The sequence below is a fragment of the Salmo trutta genome, chromosome 13, assembly GCF_901001165.1.
Source record: "Salmo trutta chromosome 13, fSalTru1.1, whole genome shotgun sequence".
NCBI lineage: Eukaryota > Metazoa > Chordata > Actinopteri > Salmoniformes > Salmonidae > Salmo > Salmo trutta.
In genome coordinates this window covers 55,265,398-55,288,391 of record NC_042969.1, presented here as the reverse complement: position 1 = coordinate 55,288,391, position 22,994 = coordinate 55,265,398, and the positions used below count along the sequence as shown (strand labels likewise).

The 22,994-nt window shown below is 41.4% G+C and overlaps 1 protein-coding gene across 2 annotated transcripts in view; it reads right to left on the bottom strand.

Annotated features, from left to right (window-relative positions):
* The window catches only part of LOC115206071 (limbic system-associated membrane protein-like), a 760,567-nt gene that overhangs the window by 473,830 nt on the left and 263,743 nt on the right, over positions 1–22,994 (bottom strand). The window contains exon 1 of one of the 2 annotated variants that reach the window (XM_029772644.1): positions 12,068–12,325. The exons of the other annotated variant lie outside the window; for it this stretch is intronic. Coding sequence (XP_029628504.1) covers positions 12,068–12,131 — 64 coding nt within the window. The 5' untranslated portion in view covers positions 12,132–12,325. Of the gene's footprint in view, positions 1–12,067; positions 12,326–22,994 lie in introns of those variants that run through there. 2 annotated transcript variants of the gene reach the window in all.

Here is a 22,994-nt window from a genome sequence, read left to right as displayed (position 1 = left end):
ATCACTACACACAGTTCATACACAATGTTAGCTAGCTAGCCATCTAACAGCAATTTTTAACTAGCAATACAAACCGATTGTCATAGCTAGCTAAAGTTAACCAAATAGGTTCAATGTTAGCTAGCAAGCCAGCCATCTAACCTCAGCTAACGTTAGCTAGCTAACAGCAAGCTTTAACTTGGGGTCTTTTGTTTAGACATGTCACATTAACTAGCTAGATAAAAAAATTAACTATAATCCCAATCCATAGAGTAATATTACCAGCAATACAAACTGATTGTCAGAGCTAGCTAAAGTTAACCAAATAGGTTCAATGTTAGCTAGCAAGCCAGCCATCGAACTCCAGCTGGCTAGCTAACAGCAAGCTTTAACTTGCAATGAAAACAACTTTCTGACAAAATTAGAAACGTATAATATTTGAAACTGTAGCTAGATTCTTACCCGTATACATGGATGAAAGCTTCACGGCAGACTGCAACCCCTTTTATTAAATAAGACGTCCTGTGTCATTTCCGTTTAGTTTGCACAGCTTGTTTGGCCCGTTGTGTTCCACCGATTTCAAAACTCAGTCAAGTTCTTCTGTGACAACACTGTTGATCGCAGTTTCTTCCCCATCACTGTCATCGGAAGACTCTACAATGTCTTCTTCAATTAAAAATGTTTTTACCTAAATCAGGGATTTCCTCATCGTCTGATTCATTTTCAGTGTCAGAGAGAGTCAGCATGGCACGATCGTCCTCCAGAAAGTACTCCATCACACCTTTTTCCCACTGATAAATTCAGGGCAGCAATGTTATTGAGAGCAGTAGCAACATATTTGCAGTTCTCCATGGCTAACGTTATATCTTTTGAAAAAACGACAGTAGAAAGGATTATCTATGCATAACGAGCAGCTGATTTTATAGACACAAGATGCTACACCGCAGACCAATCTGAAACTCATCTCTCGGCATGTCCAGCCCGCTCACTATCTCAGCCAATCAAGGCTAGTGGAAAGGTTATTGACTTTTTCTTTGGCTAAACCAACTAGGCTCGTAATTTAACAACTTTATTCGTATTTACAAATGGAATAAAGGTTTGTTATTAAGGCACAGGAAAGTTCACATGTTCAAGAAGGCATTTCTGCCAAAAAATGCATTTTGATTAAAAACAATTTTTTATGTTCAGACGGCTCTCCTGTGAAGTCATGACTTGCGACATACGCCTAGTTTCCTGAATCGGGTCACTGACATTTACTAGCTACACGTGGATATAAATAGCTTTAGTGTGCCAGAATCAATTCCAGTTTGAATGATCACCCGTCGCTGGAAAAAATATATCACTGTCTTCCAGGAATGTTGGAGATGACAGTACAGCCAAGATAAAATCAGAAGGCTTGGAACTCAAGAAATGGAGCCAAGGAAGTGTTTGTCAAACATTATAAAGAGACAAAATGGAATATGTGGTCCGAGAAACAAGCTGTGTTTTAAGTCCTCCATTGAAAGAGTGTTTTGATATCTTAAAGTTGTAAAAACTACACTCTGGTAGTGAGCTGGAACATGTTTCCGACCCTATTCTGGAGTCACTGAAGCACACTTAAGTATGCCAGGTGTTGTAGAGAGGACTGGTAAAACAAAGGCTGAGAGAAAGATACATATTAGCACAGGTACCAAACAGAAACATATGTCCCGTAATATATCCTTTCTCCTGATGAAACCTAAGTGCCTGTAAGACACACCAACAACATCCTCACCCAGCCAGACAGCAAACAGCTGGGCAAAAATGTACTTAGCATTTCGTTGATGAAAAATGCAGCAGAGTGGCAGAGTAGGCTGGTTATAGAGGTCAGGAACAGACGGGCTTGTTCAAGACACGCACAGAAGGAGTATTGCTGTATTAATTACAACAGCGGAACACTACTTCTATACAAGCAAGTGAAAGATGAAAGGAAGAAAAACCTCCTTAGTTGGACTTCAATATAAACATAAGCAGTATAGTATCTATCTGCCGAATTCCAACATTGTGTATGAAGATAAATGTATTCGATTTTTGCATGGGGTATATTTGGCATTCCCTCTACGCATTCATATAGCTTCTCCATTCTCCCATTTCAGCCGCGATGAATACAGCAGGTCAGTGTGCCCTGATAGAACAAACAGATAAAAACGAAATATGTGGATTTCAACTTGCATGATCGTTATTGTGATTATGATTCTCACTGTAAGAGGAGTGTTCTACACCTGCATTGCTTGCTCTTTGGGGGTTTAGTCTCGGTTTCTTATATATTTTTTGTACTTTTTACCCCTTTTTCTCCCCAATTTCGTTATTTCCAATTGTTACAGTCTTGTTCCATCGCTGCAACTCCTGTACGGACTCAGGAGAGGCGAAGGTCGAGAGCCATGTGTCTTCCGAAACATGACCCTGCCAAGCCGCACTGCTTCTTGACACACTGCTCGCTAAACCCGGAAGCTAGCCGTACCAATATGTCAGGAGGAAACACAGTACAACAGGCGACCAAAGTCAGTGTACATGCCCCTGGCCCGCCACAAGGAGCCGCTAGTGCGCAATGGGACAATGACATCCTGGCCGGACAAACCGTTCAATACTTCATCGGTCTCAAAGTTATTGAAGGAAGCCCTCAAATTGAATAAAGACGTCCTTGTAGACCGCTCACAGCATGGCAGAAAACCTTGCGTCCTTGTGGCTAAACTACACTACTATCAGGATTGTATTGATGATGTTCTTCGTCGTGCCAGAGAATTTATCCCACTTCGACGCAACGGAGAACCCATCTCTATCTTCCCAGACTATGCCCCCAGCATTGGTCGTGACCATGCCGCTTTCAACGTTGTCAAGAGTCTGCTCCACGGACAGACTGACGTTAGGTATGGTGTGGCTTTTCCTGCACGGCTCCGTATAACATACAACGGCAGGAGAAAAACACCCATAAGGCGATGACCTTTGTAAAGGTGAATATTCTACCGAGGTTATGTGAATATTCTACCGAGGTTGTAGAGCCTCCAGCCCCGCCCTAAATGCCTTAGTTATTTTGTTGCACCCTCCACACATGCGGAGACCTCATCTGGCTTAACTGGTGCCTCCAGAGATGCAACCGCTCTCATCGTCACTCTCTGGTGATGTAGAAGTTAACCCAGGCCCTGTAGCCCCCAGCACCACACCTTTTCCCAAGGCGCTCTCATTTGTTGACTTCTGTAAACGTAAAAGCCTTGGTTTCATGCATGTTAACATCAGAAGCCTCTTTCCTAAGTTTGTTTTATTCATTACTTTAGCACACTCCGCCAACCCTGATGTCCTAGCCGTGTCTGAATCCTGGCTAATGGAAGGCCACCAAAAATCCTGAAATTTCCATCCCTAACTATAATATTTTCCGACAAGATAGAACTGCCAAAGGGGGAGAAGTTGCAATCTACTGCAGAGATAGCCTGCAGAGTTCCGTTCCAAGCTTCTACTTTTAAAAATCCACCTTTCCAGAAATAAGTCTCTCACCGTTGCCGCTTGTTATAGACCCCCTTCAGCCCCCAGCTGTGCCCTGGACACCATATGTGAATTGATTGAAGATAGATGGGGGGCAGAGTTTGTACTGTTAGGCGACCTAAACTGGGATATGCTTAACACCCCGTCCGTCCTACAATCTAAGCTAGATGCCCTCAATCTCACACAAATTATCAAGGAACCTACCAGGTACAACCCTAAATCCGTAACCATGGGCACCCTCATAGATATCATCCTGACAATCATTGCCTGCATCCGTAATAGGTCCGAGGTGAAACGACAACCACTCATCACTTTCAAACACTCCCTTAAACACGTCAGCGAGCAGGCCTTTCTAATCGACCTGGCCCGGGTATCCTTGAAGGATACTGACCTCATCCTGTCAGTAGAGGATGCTTGGTTGCTCTTTAAAAGTGCTTTCCTCACCATCTTAAATAAGCATGCCCCATTCAAAGAATTTAGAACTAAGAACAGATATTGCCCTTGGTTCACTTCAGACTTGACTGCCCTTCACCAGCACAAAAACATCCCGCGATATGCAGCTTTTCAGGGAAGTCAGGAACCAATATACACAGTCAATTAGGAAAGCTAAGGCTAGCTTTTTCAAACAGAAATTTGCATCCTGTAGCACTAATTCCAAATAGTTTTGGGACACTGCAAAGTCCATGGAGAATAAGAGCACTTCCTCCCAGCTGCCCACTGCACTGAGGCTAGGAAACACTGTCCCCACCGATAAATCTAAATAAGTATTTTTCTACGGCTGGCCATGCTCTCCACCTGGCTACCCCTACCCCGGCCAAAAGCTCTGCACCCCCTGCAGAAACTTCCCCAAGCGCCCCCCCGCTTCTTCACCCAAATCCAGACAGCTGATGTTATGAAAGCTCTGTAAAATCTCGATCCTACAAATAAGCTGGGCTAGACAATCTGGACCCTCTCTTTCTAAAAGTATCCGCCGAAATTGTTGCAACCCCTATTACTAGCATGTTCAACCTCTCTTTCGTATTGTCTGAGATCCCCAAAGATTGGAAAGCTGCCGCGGTCATCCCCCTCTTCAAAAGGGGGAGAGACTCTAGACCCAAACTGTTATAGACCTATATCCATCCTGCCCTGCCTTTCTAAAATCTTAAAAAGCCAAGTTAACCTCACTTGGGTAGGGGGCACTATTTTCACCTCCGGATGAAAAGCGTGCCCAAACTAAACTACCTGTTATTCAGGCCCAGAAGCTAGGATATGCATTTGGATAGAAAACACTCTACAGTTTTCAAAACTGTTAAAATAATGTCTGTGAGTATAACAGAACTGATATGGCAGGCAAAAACCTGAGAAAAAAAATCCCACTTCCTGGATGGATTTATGTTTGTAGTTTTCTATTGACTGCCTATACAGTATCCAATGACTTAGGACTCAGATTGCACTCCCCATGGCTTCCACTAGATGTCAACAGTCTTTAAAAATTGTTTCAGGCTTGTATTCTGAAAAATGAGGGAGTAAGACCACTGAGTGAGTGGATAGTATTTGATCCCCTGCTGTTTATGTACGTTTGCCCACTGACAAACAAATGATCAGTCTATAATGTTAATGGTAGGTTTATTTGAACAGTGAGAGACAGAATAACAACAACAAAAAATCCAGAAAAACGCATGTCAAAAATGTTATAAATTGATTTGCATTTTAAATGAGGGAAATAAGTATTTGACCCACTCTCAATCAGAAAGATTTCTGGCTCCCAGGTGTCTTTTATACAGGTAACGAGCTGAGATTAGGAGCACACTCTTAAAGGGAGTGCTCCTAATCTCAGCTTGTTACCTGTATAAAAGACACCGGTCCACAGAAGCAATCAATCAATCAGACTCCAAACGCTCCACCATGGCCAAGACCAAAGAGCTCTCCAAGGATGTCATGGACAAGATTGTAGACCTACACAAGGCTGGAATGGGCTACAAGACCATCGCCAAGCAGCTTGGTGAGAAGGTGACAACAGTTGGTGCGATTATTCGCAAATGGAAGAAACACAAAAGAACTGTCAATCTCCCTCGGCCTGGGGCTCCATGCAAGATCTCACCTCGTGGAGTTGCAATGATCATGAGAACGGTGAGGAATCAGCCCAGAACTACCTGTGAGGATCTTGTCAATGATCTCAAGGCAGCTGGGACCATAGTCACCAAGAAAACAATTGGTAACACACTACGCCGTGAAGGACTGAAATCCTGCAGCGCCCGCAAGGTCCCCCTGCTCAAGAAAGCACATATACACGCCTGTCTGAAGTTTGCCAATGAACATCTGAATGATTCAGAGGACAACTGGGTGAAAGTGTTGTGGTCAGATGAGACCAACATGGAGTTCTTTGGCATCAACTCAACTCGCCGTGTTTGGAGGAGGAGGAATGCTGCCTATGACCCCAGGAACACCATCCCCACCATCCCGTGTGGCTCAGTTGGTAGAGCATGGTGTTTGCAACGCCAGGGTTGTGGGTTCGATTCCCACGGGGTGCCAGTACGGAGACATTTATTTTATGAAATGTATGCATTCACTACTCTAAGTCGCTCTGGATAAGAACGTCTGCTAAATGACTAAAATGTAAATGTAAAAATGTCAAACATGGAGGTGGAAACATTATGCTTTGGGGGTGTTTTTCTGCTAAGGGGACAGGACAACTTCACCGCATCAAAGGGATGATGGACGGGGCCATGTACTGTCAAATCTTGGGTGAGAACCTCCTTCCCTCAGCCAGGGCATTGAAAATGGGTCGTGGATGGGTATTCCAGCATGACAATGACCCAAAACACACAGCCAAGGCAACAAAGGAGTGGCTCAAGAAGAAGCACATTAAGGTCCTGAGTGTCCTGCCAGTCTCCAGACCTTAATCCCATAGAAAATCTGTGGAGGGAGCTGAAGGTTCGAGTTGCCAAACGTCAGCCTCGAAACCTTAATGACTTGGAGAAGATCTGCAACGAGGAGTGGGACAAAATCCCTCCTGAGATGTGTGCAAACCTGGTGGCCAACTACAAGAAACGTCTGACCTCTGTGATTGCCAACAAGGGTTTTGCCACCAAGTACTAAGTCATGTTTTGCAGTGTGGTCAAATACTTATTTCTCTCATTAAAATCCAAATAATTTCATAACATTTTTGACATGCGTTTTTCTGGATTTTTTTGTTGTTATTCTGTCTCTCACTGTTCAAATAAACCTACCATTAAAATTATAGACTGATCATTTCTTTGTCAGTGGGAAAACGTACAAAATCAGCAGGGGATAAAATACTTTTTTCCCTCACTGTATAAGGTATTAAACTCGCAAAGGCAGAATTATCCAAGATTAGACCAGAAATAGATCCCACTTGTGACTGATATAAGCAGGCTCATACTACTTTATTACACATGTTTTGGAAATTCCCGAAATTGACCGATTTATGGATATCAATTTTTGAGACGTTTTCTAAGATACTGGGGAGACCTTTACTGCATTATTTGGAGTGGCACCACATGAGGCCCCTCTAAACAGTTAAATGAGCAAAATGCTGGCATGTACTACTCTTCTAGCTAGACATCTTATAATATTTAAGTGGAAGGATCAGCTTCCTACTGCTTTTAACCAGTGGATAAAGGAAGTTATGCAACATCTCAAGCTACTCTGATAGGGGATCCGCAATTACATTTTATAATATCTGGCAACCTTTCCTATTCTTTCTAGAAGTCATGGACCCAGCTAATTTCACAACTTCATAAACCAACCCAAATTAGAATTTGTATCGTAATTTTTACAATTTTTTTACTTTATCTTTGTATTCGTTTTTACTATTTGATTATATTACTCATTGTATATCATGCCTGCTTTAATTCTGGTTTTGGGGTGGGGCTCCGTTTGAGCATGGGGGGGTTTGATTTGGTAGGGGATCTGTGTGTGTTCTGTCCTTTATCTGTTCTGTCTTACCTGTGTAATCATAAAAAATGGCAAATTAAAAAAAAAGGTAGGAAAAAAAATAAATAAATTGAAACAACAACAAAAAGACCAAAGATGGCCATCGGTGGAGTATATAAAAAAAAATATTTGCGAGAGCTTGAAATTGATTGTCTAGGAGTTTGACATTTCAGTTGCTTTCATGCGTTTCAACCTTCTGATGAAATGGCTACATGCTTTGGTGTGCTGCTCAACAGCATTGTACTATATTGTCTACATGAATAGGCAGTTTGTTTGCCATTGATCTTTGTAGCTTGTGAGCAGGGCCGTAGCCATATGTGGAGGACAACAAAGTACAGACCTCTGTAATAAAAAAAGTATTAAGAAAAATTAAATAGTCAGGATCTCAACTTACTGTTGAGAGTTAGAATAGTAGAATGCACAATATGTTATTTCTAAACTTGGCTGTGCATAAGCAGTTTCCTCTTGTTATGTCACTCACTGACATTTACCCAATACTGTAAGTCCATGTCAGTGTAATTTACCAATCTAGAATAAATTGTCTAGCCAGCTATTTAAACTTGTAGTAATCATGGCCGAATTACTGACCGGACATGCTGGGCACGTGCCCAGGGGCCCTGTCCTCCAGGGGGCCCCCATTGATTTTGTTAGTCCCCCTCACTCATATATCCTATTAAAATGGCATACCTCATGGCAAAATGTGTAGAATTGTTGGAAATTAGATATTACAACTGCTAAAATATCACCCCCACCGGACCTCACTAAAACTCAGATCCTGGCTACGGCCCTTCTTGTGAATTCACAGTGAGTGTTACGTGTTATATGCTTTCACTTTGAAGGAAACGTCAGCTAAATTCAATGTACTAACAATAAAATGTGATAGTAATAGACCTAAATGCAGTCAACAACACTGCCCTATATGCCAAAAGTCGGGGGGTATTTAGCCTCAGTGTAAAGCAGTTTTCATTTCCAAACCTCTTTAAAGTGCACAGATTCTTCTCCTGTGCCCACCTAGCCTGCACTCTGGAAAACCAACAACCCCACTGAGCACATCAAGGTCCTGTAGTGCTAACCTGGAGGGGTGAGGAGAGAAGCCCCTCCAACACACACCATGCTTACGGTTAGCGATCCATGTTTCACACCAAAGTACCGGAGGATCACAGGCACCAGAAGCCTTGTACAGGGAACACAGAGCTAATTGCAACTTTCCTGGTATGGGGCTCTGAGTAGTGAAGCATTGCAGACAAGAGGACGAAAGCGAGGTGGCACGGAGGGAGTATAAAGGTGTATTGCGGTGGTTCCGCTCTATTGTGTCTTATTCCAGACCCAACTCAGAACCTGTCTCTGCTTCCCTCTCTCCCTTCCTGTGGCCACAGCACAGTATTTACATCATTCACAAGCCCAGCACATCCTGCCTACAACCAACCACAGAGACATGGTTGGAATACAGGAAGACCCAACAAAACACACTGGAGTCAATTCAGTCGAATCAGTTTAAATAGAGGGAGTCTGTGGACACCACAGTGGGGAGGAAAATCACTAGTCCCCAAAGAGAGATCATCGTGGACTCCAGTGAAAGGCCCGGCGAGAGAGAGCATCAATACAAATCCTCCAATTTAATTAATTAATCGGACTGTTTAGTTCGATCTTTCCAATTCATTTCTGAATGAGTGTGTATTCCCTAAGCGCCTGACATTCTGAAGGAGGTTTATTTCATGGGTATTGGGTAATGTTTCTTAGTTCTCCATCCAAGGCTATTTTGGGGACAGCCCTAGAGGCCATTCCAAACAGATTTTATTTAAGGATCATTCTCTTGTTTCCGAGGCGATATTTTCCTTCAAATAAGCATATTTCAAAATCGTGTTCCTCCCAGGGCCCTAGTGTGCATTGATCACCACATGAAAGGCAATTATTTGTATTACTGGAAAAAGATGAAGAAATCAATTATAACCACAGCTAACCTACTCCATTTGCTATACCATCTCTTTTCCTCAGAAAAGATGAACATCATCTACACCATTAAACAACTCTGTACCACAAGGTTCCTAATACTTTCCATCAGAAAAGGATGAACCAAAAAAGAAAGAAAGAAAGAAAGAAAGAAAGACAATGCATGGCACAAGGACAAACTGTTATTTTCAACTGCAAAGTCATGTTACTTTTTCAATGTATAGTATGTAAGGGGACAATCCACTTTTGTATAATAGTGTATATAGTACTATGAAAGCTCCAAACAGTATATGTGCTCTATGAAGAGCAAACATAGTACACACGCTGTATGAAGCAGCCATAGTAAAAACTAGACTTTCTCCTGACTACGATAGTAATCTATGGTGCAGTTTCATTACTAGTTAACCATGCTGGCTGCACTGTATTCAGAAGGGGCTCCATCTCCACAGACAAATGAACAGTGGGCATTTAGAGCAGCATCTTGCCCTGCCTACCCCAATTCATTAAACAAATTAGCATTATGTTTATACACTAAGAAGGGTAAAGTTAGATGAAGAGGAAAAGTGGGCCAGCGAGGTGGGCCCGATGTGGTCGACACCACCAACCTGTGACACCGCCCCAAGACGTGAGACATGGCCAGACTGGTTAAGCATACAGGGTTCTGTTGGAGATCAATGTCCAAATGCTGCTGTGTCTCTCCTGCTGTGGGTCCATGTAAACGGACCTAGTGAGGGCTCTACACTGACCTTTATTACAAGGAGCATGTGTGCGCCTAAGTTGAAAAATGGAGAGAAAGAACACAAAGAAAATATAGGAGAACAATGAAAAATATTTGGGATATTAAAGCTAGAATCTTTCATTTTTCTATGGCGCACTGTTGCTCCTAAATAAGATTACAAGTCGCACAGCTAAATATTTAGGTAGATATGCAAGTAAAAGGGTTGCACTGTAGAGTCCTGCTAGAGTTAGGAAGACCTCACATGACAGCCCCTGGCGGTTGCTTATAACATTCTGCTGTCATGATAAGGCTGAATCATGCATTGCATTTCATAGAGAATATATTACACATTTCATAAGTTAGTGCTGGAAGCCCCGAATGTTGTGGTTTCATTCAAAGCCATTTTCGAATTAAGCCCCATTGAGTTGTTAATTGACTTCTGCGCTGGGTTTGACAGCACACCATAACGGCACACACAACTCCTTTTAGAATCACCCAATTTACCAAATTATTTCACTAGTCATGTCACAATGGCAATAAACACTGAACCTCTTGGCAACAGCATACAAAAGGAGTTGGACTGAGAGCCACAAGGTAGTGGGTTCAAATCCTGTGCAGGCCAACCATTGAATTTTCTACATTAGTGTTAGTATTGGGATGCTGCCATGAGGCCATCAGAGATGTGCAGAGGCATAAGGAACTGTGGAAAGAGAGGGATGACATACTAGTGGACATTACCTCAGTACAACACCATAAATCTGTTCAATGGAAGCGTATTGGTGTTATGTGTAGATGTTGTATTGCACATACCAGCACAAGAAGCTGTCTGAAACCAGGCAGGGATGGGCCTGGTTGATCCCTGTATGGGAGATGGAAAGCTACTGAAAGTGGGTTGGAGGGCCAGTAAGATAAACTCTTCCCTCTGGTCTAAAGGAGACCCAAATGCCGCAGGGCAGTGATTGGGGTGAGGTCATTGCCCTCAAATGGTTCCATCCCTCGAATGAGACACAGCACCCAAGATCTGACTTAATTCCCAATACCATCATACTATTTAGGGATGAATGAACCATCTCCCACTTGGTTCGTTCAACCCCTCCACTGTCCTTCGCTAAGCAACTCTTCCCCAGGGTCGTTGTTATTTAATTTAAAATGTTATGATTATTATTATTTTACTTTTTAATAAACTAGGCAAGTCAGTTAAGAACAAATTCTTATTTATAATGAAGGCCGACACCGGCCAAACCCTGACGTTATAGCCCAAATGTATTCTCAGGCAACTCCACTTGCCTGAATAAATGAATATGCGACACTTATGTATCATTATTTAGGTTACTGTATCAATTAAGTCACTTGACAATGCACCACGTTGCTACTTCACCCAACCTGTCTGATGCTTGAGTTACAGTGAAATCTCCCCACAAAGTACAAAGTTCAGTAGGCTACAGTGGCAGATGAAGCCATCAGCTTCGAAAGCAAATACAATGAGACAGACATGAGTGTCATTCATTCTATAACCACAAAGCGGTGCACAGAAAATTATTGCAACAAGATTCAAACTCAGCTGGGACATCGCAGACATGTCACTTACGAAATAATTTAATAACTTGTGGCTTGAGCAATTTCCCATGAACTCTCGCCACTGAATGTGTCCTCCGCCACCCCACACACTTTGAATCGTATTTTGGTGTCAAGTACTTTTCAATATCTCCCCCTCTGCGTGTGTGTAAGTGTAGCCTAGTTCTCTATGTGTGCATAACTACACTGTGTCAAGAGAGCAATAAATAGGCAATGATGAAAATAAATACGGGTGATAAATAATAAGTAGTAGAAGACATGAGATGTAGCCGATCAAAGCTGCAAAAGCAGAAGCTCAGCAGGCGTAAGAACACAAAAGGGATTCCTCTGTAACTCAAAACTGAAAAGAGGAATGTGACTGGTAATCTAAAGCAACATAATTATATAAAAAAATAAGTAGAATGCAACCCGTACCTTGAAATCCAAAGAATAAAAAGAACCCCGGTATCCAAATTGTGTGTATCCAGAAGGAATTCATGTTGTCCTCGTCAGCTTCAAAACCTCTCCTGATAGTCAATGTATTTCAAGTGCAGGTCTCTTGCAATAATTTCGTGAGCAGGCAGTATCGTTTTTTTAGTAGAAATGATGCTCAGAGGGCGTATAGCTCGAAGGCTATGTCCTAATGCTGCAGAGCGCTATACTATACATCTCAAGTGTTCGTGTGCTAAACGCAGCCTTTTTTGCAATCACGAATAGTTGTGCGCTTCAGCGCTTGCCTCTCTTGGTCGTCACTGTCACCTAGTGGTTAAGCAAGTACCTAGAAAAACACAAGTTGGACATCATATTCTGATTATTGATAAGGATATGGACTCATGCTGAACGGGGGGGTCACCGGTCAGCCTATGTTCCATCTGTGTTTATTGTTCAATTGAATTGGTATTTAAGCAACGCTGTATGGATCGACAGTCACACGAGTGCCTGTCGTCTAGAATAGCATTCTGAAACATTGCATAACATCTGACATGACCTGTTAAATTTGATGAATGATTTCACATACTCTAATGAATTTGTGTCTCAGTGTCTAGATTAATGTACATGCTTCCATGATCTATTTTGCCTATTAACACCACTGTAGATACTCCAGCCATAACCTCCAGGTCTCTCTGATGCATAGGCTACTACAAAATCAAGAAAATAAATCAGGACAAATGCACACAATTACAGTTACTTCAACAACTTAATCCAGATTGATTCTCTCATTGCATGTGATATGCAACCTGTGATAACAATACCATTATTTTCAAAATAACCCTTCTGCACCTGACCAGCCACACAGCAGTCCTCAAGAGAGGGATGACCTTTAGCTACCCTCTGTAAACCAATGAAAAAGGTCTGTGGAATACTAATAGTGACATTTGGTAAGAAACTTCTTCATTCAGCCTGCAGGCAAGGTGAGGGCAGGCTGTTTGTAAAGACACAAGACTAATCAAAGTCCAGGGGCCCTACTCACTAGAAAATGGCCTGTGAAAGAGAGGACAGAGAGGGAGAAAAGGACAGGGAGGGAGGGAAAGTGTTTCCCCATTAATGTGCTCTATTCCTCTCTCTCTACTGCCAGCCCAACACGGTCCTCTTATCTACCGTTATACATGTCCACGACTGACAGCAAGGTTAATCCAGACAAATCCTGCATATTCATTCAGCGTGGCAACCCTGTCTTTGTTTGTAATCAAGCATTGTTTTCTCTTCCTGAATCTTACTGGATTTATTGTGATGGCAATGAAAGCAGATGCTGCCTGAACATGTCGTTGTATTCCTGCTTCTACAGCTCAGTCTCCTCTTGTAAACCCTGGTGAGCTAAATGACTGGTGTTGCTGAATACAATTATGCTCAGATCCTAGTCATTTGTTAAGTATGAATGCCAAAGACATTAGAGCTTCAATAATTGAAAAGAAAAACAGAAGTGGCTCAGGAGGATGTCTGGATGTGATGCGTAACACCTTATTGAATATTGTTCTCTACCTGTTATACACCACCATGTGAACCACAAGCTTTTCATTATGCATGTTCTGCTAGAGAATCATTGTGTGTACACAATTCACATTCAAGGCTGAATAGTATTTCTGTTACTGTCTGATATAGTAATCAATGAGATCCCTGCAGTCTAGCATGCAAAGCCAAAAAAACGGTATCCCATTAGAATGTATTTAAGAGCAGCATAAGAGCAATGGGCTGTCAATTGTCATAATTCTCAATTGTCTGTATAAATTATTTCTTTCAGCAACACCTCTCACGTGGTTTGTCATTTCATTGGGATATTTAATTGAAGACATGCAGGTCGCAGTGAATAACCATGAGGCCACCACAGCTCGTTTGCTCAACCCAAACATGCCATGTAACACTATGTGAAATGTGTGAAATAGTGTGTTTCTCATGGCAATGCCTGTTATCTGTGTGCAGATAAAAGTCTAAATTCCATACTTCCATTCATTTGTATAGGTTACCTTCAGACGAGTCCCGTGACACTTGTGGGGGTCGTTGAGCAAAACGGAGAACACTTGTGACAGTATCCCCTTTCCAAAGTGGGGTATTAGTTTGTAGCCCAAATGTTTCTGACACCACAGACAGAAGTTGGCACATCTGCGTTACCGACTTCAGGCCAAACCGTTCGGACGGTACAGACGTTTTCGTGAGAAGACCGATTTTCGAGATGTCATGGTCTGCCAAACATTGCTATAGCTCGGCAGCTTCCAATGCAGATGCGGAAGACTGATATAGACGGATGTAGTGCATTGAGACGCAGCCCATGCAAAAAAACAGATATCTATAGTTTAAGCTGACGGATTTTGTTATGTTACACGGGTGAGTCAATAGACTTTTAAGGATTAAGTAGTTATGGTAGGCTCATTAAGAGTACATCTTGGGCTAATATAGTGCCTGCCTTAAAAAGCAAAATATTTGTTTTATATAGTATGTGTACTCTGTTGTTTGGAAGAAAGCTGATTTTGAAAACTCATCGAAATACCCAAACCTTTTCTTTGAACGCAAATAGGACAGAAGAATCTAAAACTAATCTACCATGGTTGGGATAGTCTCAAAAACGCAGAACAATATTTTTTAGCCCCTCCCACGATTACCCCTCTAAGGCCGGGGACCTAGCTGCAGGAAAGCAGATGGACACATTCAGATGAGCTGCATCCGTCAAATGACAGACTGTGTTTTTTTTGGGACAATTATCTCCGTTGTCGTTCATCCGGCAATGGATGACTCCCATTGGAAAAGCATTAGCTCCATCCGAAATTGTCGGACACAAAATCCCAAAGTGTCTACCATTTGTTTTTTGGTCCCTCCACATTTCTTCTGTTCACAACAATACATACAGGCTTCACAACAACAAATACAGGCTCAGTGTGACGAACGCCTGAATGCAATTTGAGTGGCAACATTTTGAGGGGGTGTGAACAAAATGCTTGGAATTGTGGGAGACCGCCCATAGTGCAGGGGTCCAGAGTACTGCTGGTTTTCTGTTCTACCTGATAATTAAATTGTACACACCTGGTGTCCCAGGTCTAAATCAGTCCCTGATTAGGTGAAGAATCTAAAAAGCAGTAGAACTGGCTTTCGAAGGTACAGATTAGAATTTGATGGCCATTGTGAGTCTACTCAAAGGAACACTCAAAAGAGGGTTAAGGGCTTATTTTATTTAAGACCATTTATCTTAAGACTTTTATCTTAAGACTTTTTCACTGACTATGCTTCCCCAAATATTCATCTTTGAGTAATGACAAATTACAGTAGGTTTTTCCATATTATAATTGCCTTCAGCAGCGTTTGCTTCACAGCCTACTTCAATCATTGGAATAAGGATAGCCTGAAACTGCATGCAGACAATTCCATCAAGTTAGCCATTAAGGAAAAACGAATTAACGTGGAATCAGTCGAGTGCTACATGTTAGTCTAGAGTAGATCGATAGCCTTGATGAACTCTGTTTGAGTTGAGTATTCAGTGCTTTTTGTAAGATATATGGAAAAACAAGCCACTGGATTTCTGCACATTGAAAGCACATTCCTTCTGTCAGGACTAGTGGCACTAAACATAAAAGGCTACTGTGGTCAGGCTAAATCTTTCCCACAGACACCCCTTCAGAGAGCAATGAGGAAGAGACACATGTAAGTCGTCTGAGGCTCTTTCAAAGACACTTTGTTCTTCCTAGGACTGGGATAGTGTCTCTGACAGGCCTGTAATCCTCCTATTATTAATCTTTGGAAGGGGACATGTCAATTCAAATAAAAACTATTTAGAAGGATTGTCAGTTACTGTAAAAAAGAAACATGGAGTTTTGCTATTTTTCCTACTTAATATTATGCATCACAATTAGAATATTCACAACATTTAGCCATGACACATACAAGACTTACTCCTGATAGTCTTCTGATTGAAAGCAGTATAAATGAGACAGACTCACAGGAGCATCTAATCCCAATTCAGTCTGGTGAATATCTGATGGTATTTCCAATTCTAATGTGTATGTTTTATTAAAAAAAAAACTCTAGGATGGATCTTATTTCATGCCATTACTGTATGAGACCTGTGTCATATTCATAATGAGTTGGGATGCTATGATTACGACATAAACTACACAGCTTGCTATCAAATTACACTGCAGGAAACAGCGATGTAGCTTAGATTTGACATGAGGTACCTGTCTGTTTGTGTCATCATGCCACTCCTTGCCATTCCTTGTCATACCAAGTTCTGTACAAAACAACACCCTAATGCGTCACACTAACGTTGGGTACAACTGAACAATAAAGATTCCGTGGGTGCCATCAGCCTGGTACACATGTTTGGCATGACAAGGGGTTGACATTTCATTGTATTTTATTTATCCATTATTTGACCAGGTAAGTTGACTGAGAACACATTCTAATTCATAGCAACAGCCTGGGGAATAGTTACAGGGGAGAGGAGGGGGGATGAATGAGCCAATTGGAAGCTGGGGATGATTAGGTGGCCATGATGGTATGAGGGACAGACTGGAAATTTAGCCAGGACACCAGGGTTAACATACCTACTCTTACGACAAATGCCTTGGAATCTTTTAGTGACCACAGTTAATCTGAACAGTTAATCAGAACACCCAATCACAGCCGGACATGAAACAGCCTGGATTCGAACAAGGGACTGTAGTGACACCTCTTGCACAGAGATGCAGTGCCTTAGATCGCTGCGCCACTCGGGAGCACAAACTGATCTGGGACCAGGCTAATGGCACCCAGGGGCCAGGGCATCCATATTGTTCTTCATACCCAATAGTAGTGTGATATATTAGTGTGTCCTTGCATACAGTGCCCATAGGAAATCAAAATCCAATTATCCAACTGAAAAAAATACACACCTCATTGGAATGATCAAATGCTCAAATGTTTTCCTCTCATGAGATCTTAGGGAGGAACAGTAGGCCTAGAAGACCTCTGCTTCAATTTCCACATTTCACAAAAGCTCACTTTTAAATTCTCTCTGACATCTGATCAATAATCCATCTCTGAAACCATCAAAACCATCAAACTGTCTTAAAACCGGTAAATATTACAGCAGATGTGTCAGGCCAGGATCGTATCTGTCACAATGACAAAACGTGACTTTGTATGTGAGCAAAAATAATACATTTAATACACTTTTCTATTTTAGGGAGAATGTTCATGGGCTGATTTTACTCTAACAAGGGATTGTTTGGGCTTTGAGATGAAGAGCGAAGTCAAAAAACTATAATTCAAAGTTTAGAAATACACTCTCAAGGACGTACACTGTAAATACAGACAATATTTCCAGTTTGCGTGTAAATGTGACAGTTTAATTATTCAAGCCTATAAAGTGTTTGTCAGTCTGCTGTGACTGTGAGCGTACACACATGTAATCAATTCGCTGTGGTTCCAAGTCACAGAGGGAGTTTGTGCTTCTCCATACTGCCTTCTTTGCACAGCAATGTGCCTCATCTAAATCAATCATCTGCTCTTTTCCACTGAACTATGGCGGCAGTCTGAGTTCATATGGAAAGCTGGTCATTAGAGAGAAAGTAAATTAACCAAATGACTGCTAAACTCTCTTCTTACAGTGGGAGATGAGGAGGAGTACCGGGGAGTTGGAACCCCATGTTTATAGAAAAACTATCTTTGTCAGTGCTGAGATGTACAGGGAAATGTGGTACAAACATATAGGAACGTTCTGTGGTTCAAAAGAATGCCAGTTTACCATGACGAGGTGATGAAAGAGTACAGTTTACACAACACATCAAAACAAGGATCTAAAAATATCTCATGCATTATGAATTATGTATATTGCGAAGAAGATGCAAGATTTACATGACCAAAGAAATGCCACGTTTCTCTTTGAGTCAGATTATAGACTCAAAGAACACTTCTTGTGAATTCAATATAAATGATGCCTGGCCTAGCAAATATGCTTTCATGAACAATTCATGAGTCGACTTGGTATCTGATTGAGAGAGCATATGCATGCAGTGTAAGACAATGTTCAGGTTATCTTGACGTACACAGTGACGGGATACTCCACATAGGGCTGTGGAATGGGAGCGGTATACATTCTCTGAGCCACCTTGTGTACAGTCCAATAATACTATCTTTAATCATGTTATAAGACCTGCTGTTAGACCTCCATAACATCTCATTGCTCCCTATAAAAGCATTTATGGATGCATCATATGAGACGTGAGATGTGCCAGGTTCTTCGAGTGTGAATTCTTACATTCTAGCAGCCATCCATTTTACCATAGCAATACTTTGAGTGATGTGTAGCATCTTTTCTTCAGTCATTTCTCTCTAGCCAAGGTTCTTCAAGTCTGAATTCCTACATTCTAGCAAACAGACAGTCATATATTTTACCATAGCAATGCCATGTGCATTCTTCTCTTTCATTTAGCTAACATTGTGTCTGTAGCCTATAGCCAAGGTTTGTCAAAACCCTAATTCTCCTGCTTTTGATACCCTTTTGAGCTAATTATGTTTAAACCCGCCATTAGACAAAGCTTTTGTAACAGAAAACATTTGTATTTCTGTGAAACCATAATCCCAGGGTTGATTGTAGACTTTGGAGACGCATTTGACTGTGAGAGTGGGATGCATTTGGACAAGTAATTCGTCATGACCAGGATGCATTGAGACTAGCGCTGTCCTTAGGGGTTGGACACTTTAGTTTCCTCCATATTGTGCCTCAGCCCCTCATCAGAGAGAGAGCGAGTGAGAGAGTTAGAGAGTGAGTGAGAGGAGAGAGAAAGAACAGTGAGAGAGATCGAGAGAGAGAGAGAGAGAGAGAGAGAGAGAGAGAGAGATATGCATGCTAGCCCACATTCTGAACTGCTGTGTCTCCAGATCAGTCATGCTTGTGCTGGAGACACACAGCTCTGATTCTGTCATGTCTTATGGAGGATGTCTCCTTTGTGACCTCGTATGAAGTATCCTGAAACAAGGGTGTTTTTCCTTAGTGCTTCTAGTCAATTTGTGCCTATTGGGATACAGTAGTCAATAGAGACACTATTGCCAATAAAGTATAACACTTGGGGTTCTCCCGAGTGGCGCAGCGGTCTAATGCACTGCAGTGTTTGAGGCATCACTAAAGATCTGGGTTCGATCCCGGGCTATTTTGCCACCGGCCGCGACCAGGAGACCCATGAGGCGATGCACAATTACGCCAGCGTCGTCCGGGTTACGGGAGGGTTTGGCCAGCTGGGATGTCCTTGTCCCATCGGGCTCTAGCGACTCCTGTGGCGGGCCGGGCGCATGCATGCAGTTGTACGGTGTTTCCTCCGAAACATTTGTATGGCTGGCTTCTGGGTTAAGCGAGCAGTGTGTCAAGAAGCAGTGTGGCTTGGCAGGGTCATGTTTCGGAGGATGCAAACGGTTGTCCTGGCTGTAACTAACCCTTGCCCCATCCAGTTTAATGTTTTGCAGTGTCTTGTTGCTTTAGTCTAAAGTATGAGCCCCTGTAAGGTGCATAGCCTGTTGTGAAACATACTCAAGTTCTAGCAACACAAATTTCCATCAAGACAATTGATCAACAACCTTACTGTATCTCAGCCAATCAACTTGAGCTGCTGTAACTAGCATAATTTACATGGAAATAGAGGGCATCACATCCCTCAATCCGTTGTGTTATTCATTGAGGTGAAAGATAGAGGGAACATTATTAGAAGTCTTCCCCTGTAATAGCACCCCTTACACCTTTTTCCTCACTGACAGATAAAGTGTTGTTGCCTGTAAATTGATAAGGTGTCAGAAAGGATCAGCTCATAGCCATTTTATTCAATCATTCCATTGTCCTTGTTCTCTGCCAGGAAGGAAGTCAATGGCTTCTGAAATGAACCTCTAAAAGGAAGAGTGCATCCTGTGATTTGTAAGATTGAGACTTTCCACTTATAACAGCTATATGGAATATCAACTCAAAGGAAAAGAAGATGGTGGGTGTAATATGAAAAGTAATTCAATAATGTGCGTAACCATATTTCATAAGGAAGGTAGCTACTTTATAGCATTTTTCTCTATTTCCCAGGCTCAATTTCCACACTCACTATAATATAAATTAGGGCTATTTCCAAACATAATAGCCATTCTTGAAAGGTATACTGTGGAGAGGAATAGTTACCATTTCAAAACTATGTCAAATCCCTTTCCTTTATTGACATTGCAGAGCTAAAATGACATTATAAAAATGTTTTTTTCAATACAATCGCTCTCTATCTGTGGAAGATCACAAAACGAATACTAAAAGGTTTTGAAATGGATTCTGGGACGGATTGTGTACATGACTGAAACTCCATCTCAGGAATTGGCAGCTGAGAACTGAAACGCTACACCTCATCTTATTTCATTTTTGCAGATGTGCGATTGAGACCAAAGCAAGGAAAATGTATAACTGCTCAACAGAAGAAGCATATGAATAAAAAACAAGCTATAGAATTATATGGGAACTAGGGAGCCCAGCCTGAAGAGGAACACTCAGACTTGACAGAGGGAAAAGATAGACAGAGACTGAGAAGGCAGAGACTTGCATCTTTAGATCTATCTTATTTTTGAAAAGACAAAAAAGAAACAAAAAATTCAATAAGGAATGTCTGTTGGCTACAGCAGTGAGGGACATAACAAAAAAAGCATTGGCATTTGAAGAAAAAAAAGCACAGAGGGAGACTCGTGTCAATCATAATAGTTTTTTTTATGTTCACATTTCGCTCTCTATACTTGGGTCATCAAAATATATTACTTCTGCTATTTTGTCTGTACACAGCGCATTGCAGCATCAATATAGTGAAACACAATTACACTGACTGTGCCACAGTATATAGTTCAATGGTGTCTTTCAATCATAAACCATACCTCCTGGAACTGGTCATCTTGATCCACAAAAACATTTTTACAAATCCTTGAGTGTCATTGTATCTTTTTGTAAGCAGTGATTCATTGTATGTTTGTGACCAGTGCCTGTGTCAGTCAATGACAATGCTTATAATTGCAGCTTTTTATAGCCTTAACATAACGACCACATCTCAGAGACCTTCCATTACTTACTGTCAGTCAGATGAAGACTCCTAAGTGCTCCTAAGTCTGTATCTCTAATCAGTATTTAACCATCATAGACATCAGTGTCTAAAGAAATACAAATTCAAATCTCGTCGCCAAGAGAGGAAAAGGATAGAGAAAAGTAACAGTCAGATTTGACATAATCAGTAGAGACATGATTTTTTCAAATATGCTTTGTTTTCTCACCGTTTAGTCTTTCAAGGTCGGCTCACCTGAAATCTCAGACAACCCAGAAAAGTGGTTGTGGGGGATCATGGGAGGATGTAAATGATCCGCCCACGCATTCTCAAACAAAACCAAGATTTAATTTGTGTTCATCTACATCTCCCTGCAGCAAACAAACACCTAATCCTTTAAAATAGACTAGTATGCAAAGGAAAAGAACTGTCTCTATTCTTTGCTCTGGTAACCTCTCATCATGACCTCCAGCTGGCTGGAAAAGCAAGCCAATGTTTTTCAATTACTGTTTCCTGATATAGAGATATATATTGTATGTTGGATGTGGATAGGATATAATGTTATCTACATGAGGATCCATGTAATATAAAGATATTATAAAGATAATCTCTATACAATCCTGTCTTCAAGTGGTACAAGGGTGTAGTGTATATAGGGCTTACCATTGGAGTATAGAAACAAGGTGAACACAAACAGGAAATGAACTCCACTTGAGTGTCTCCCATGCAACTAGGAGACGGCATTATCCCACACCGCTGTTGGACTGATTGGAAGTGCCGGGCACAATGGGCCTGTAAAGAAGTCAGTCCAATGAATGAAGACATGGGTCATTGGCCTGGCCCAAATCACCTCTCTAAAGCTGAGATTAAGCTCTCTGTAATGTGGTGGACTTGATAGATAGATAGATAGATAGATAGATAGATAGATAGATAGATAGATAGATAGACAGATAGACAGATAGACAGATAGACAGATAGATAGATAGAGACAGGCAGATGTACCTGTACTGGTTGTGAATTTGACTGAGAACTTCCCCTCAGAGTTGGATTCTAGCTCTATCAAAGACAGGTCAGTCAGGGATTGAAGGTAATCAAGTAGACTTCTTTAGGAAGTTAATGTAAGGTATCATTATGTTCCTCAGGGGGGAAAGCTTCTCAACATCATTTGTGTACCCTCTCTATATCTGTCTGTCACAGCTGAACGTGAATGTGTCGTCTTATACTGGCACAATGCGGACAATTAAAATGAATGATTCAGTAAGTATTACAAGTATAGTAGTTAACTATTTCTGATAAAAGGTTGGTGGTAAAAAAAATACTCCATGTGGTCTGTTGAAAAAGTGAAAAGTGAAAAGTCAAGACCTTGGTGAGACTGGACTCTGAACAATTTGTTCGGGAAACATGCTGTTGCTGTCTGATGCATTTGAATGTGAAAGCTGTTAAATTCAGCAATTCAACACAGCAGCATGTCTGCCCCTCAGTGATAAACAACAATGAACACTGAACCTCAGACAGGATCTGTAAGATTGTACTTGGTAAGACTTTGTACAGGGATTCCTATCCAGAACACTTTAATCTTCCTATGCACACTTAATTTACCAAGCATAACTCAAACAATATGATATAAACCCATAAAGCTTCACTAATATAGCCTTGCATTTGGAGAGTTTATTTCTATCTTAATGATGAAACATTCCATATTCATGAAAAATGTATAGATGACGATATTATGTGGGTTTTTTCTTGGAAAACTGCCAAACAGAAATGCAGTCTCATCTCGTAAGTTTGGAGGGAAAGTTTAATTCAATGCAAGACTCAAGGTAGTGAATCATAGCAAATACTGGGCTAAACATCTC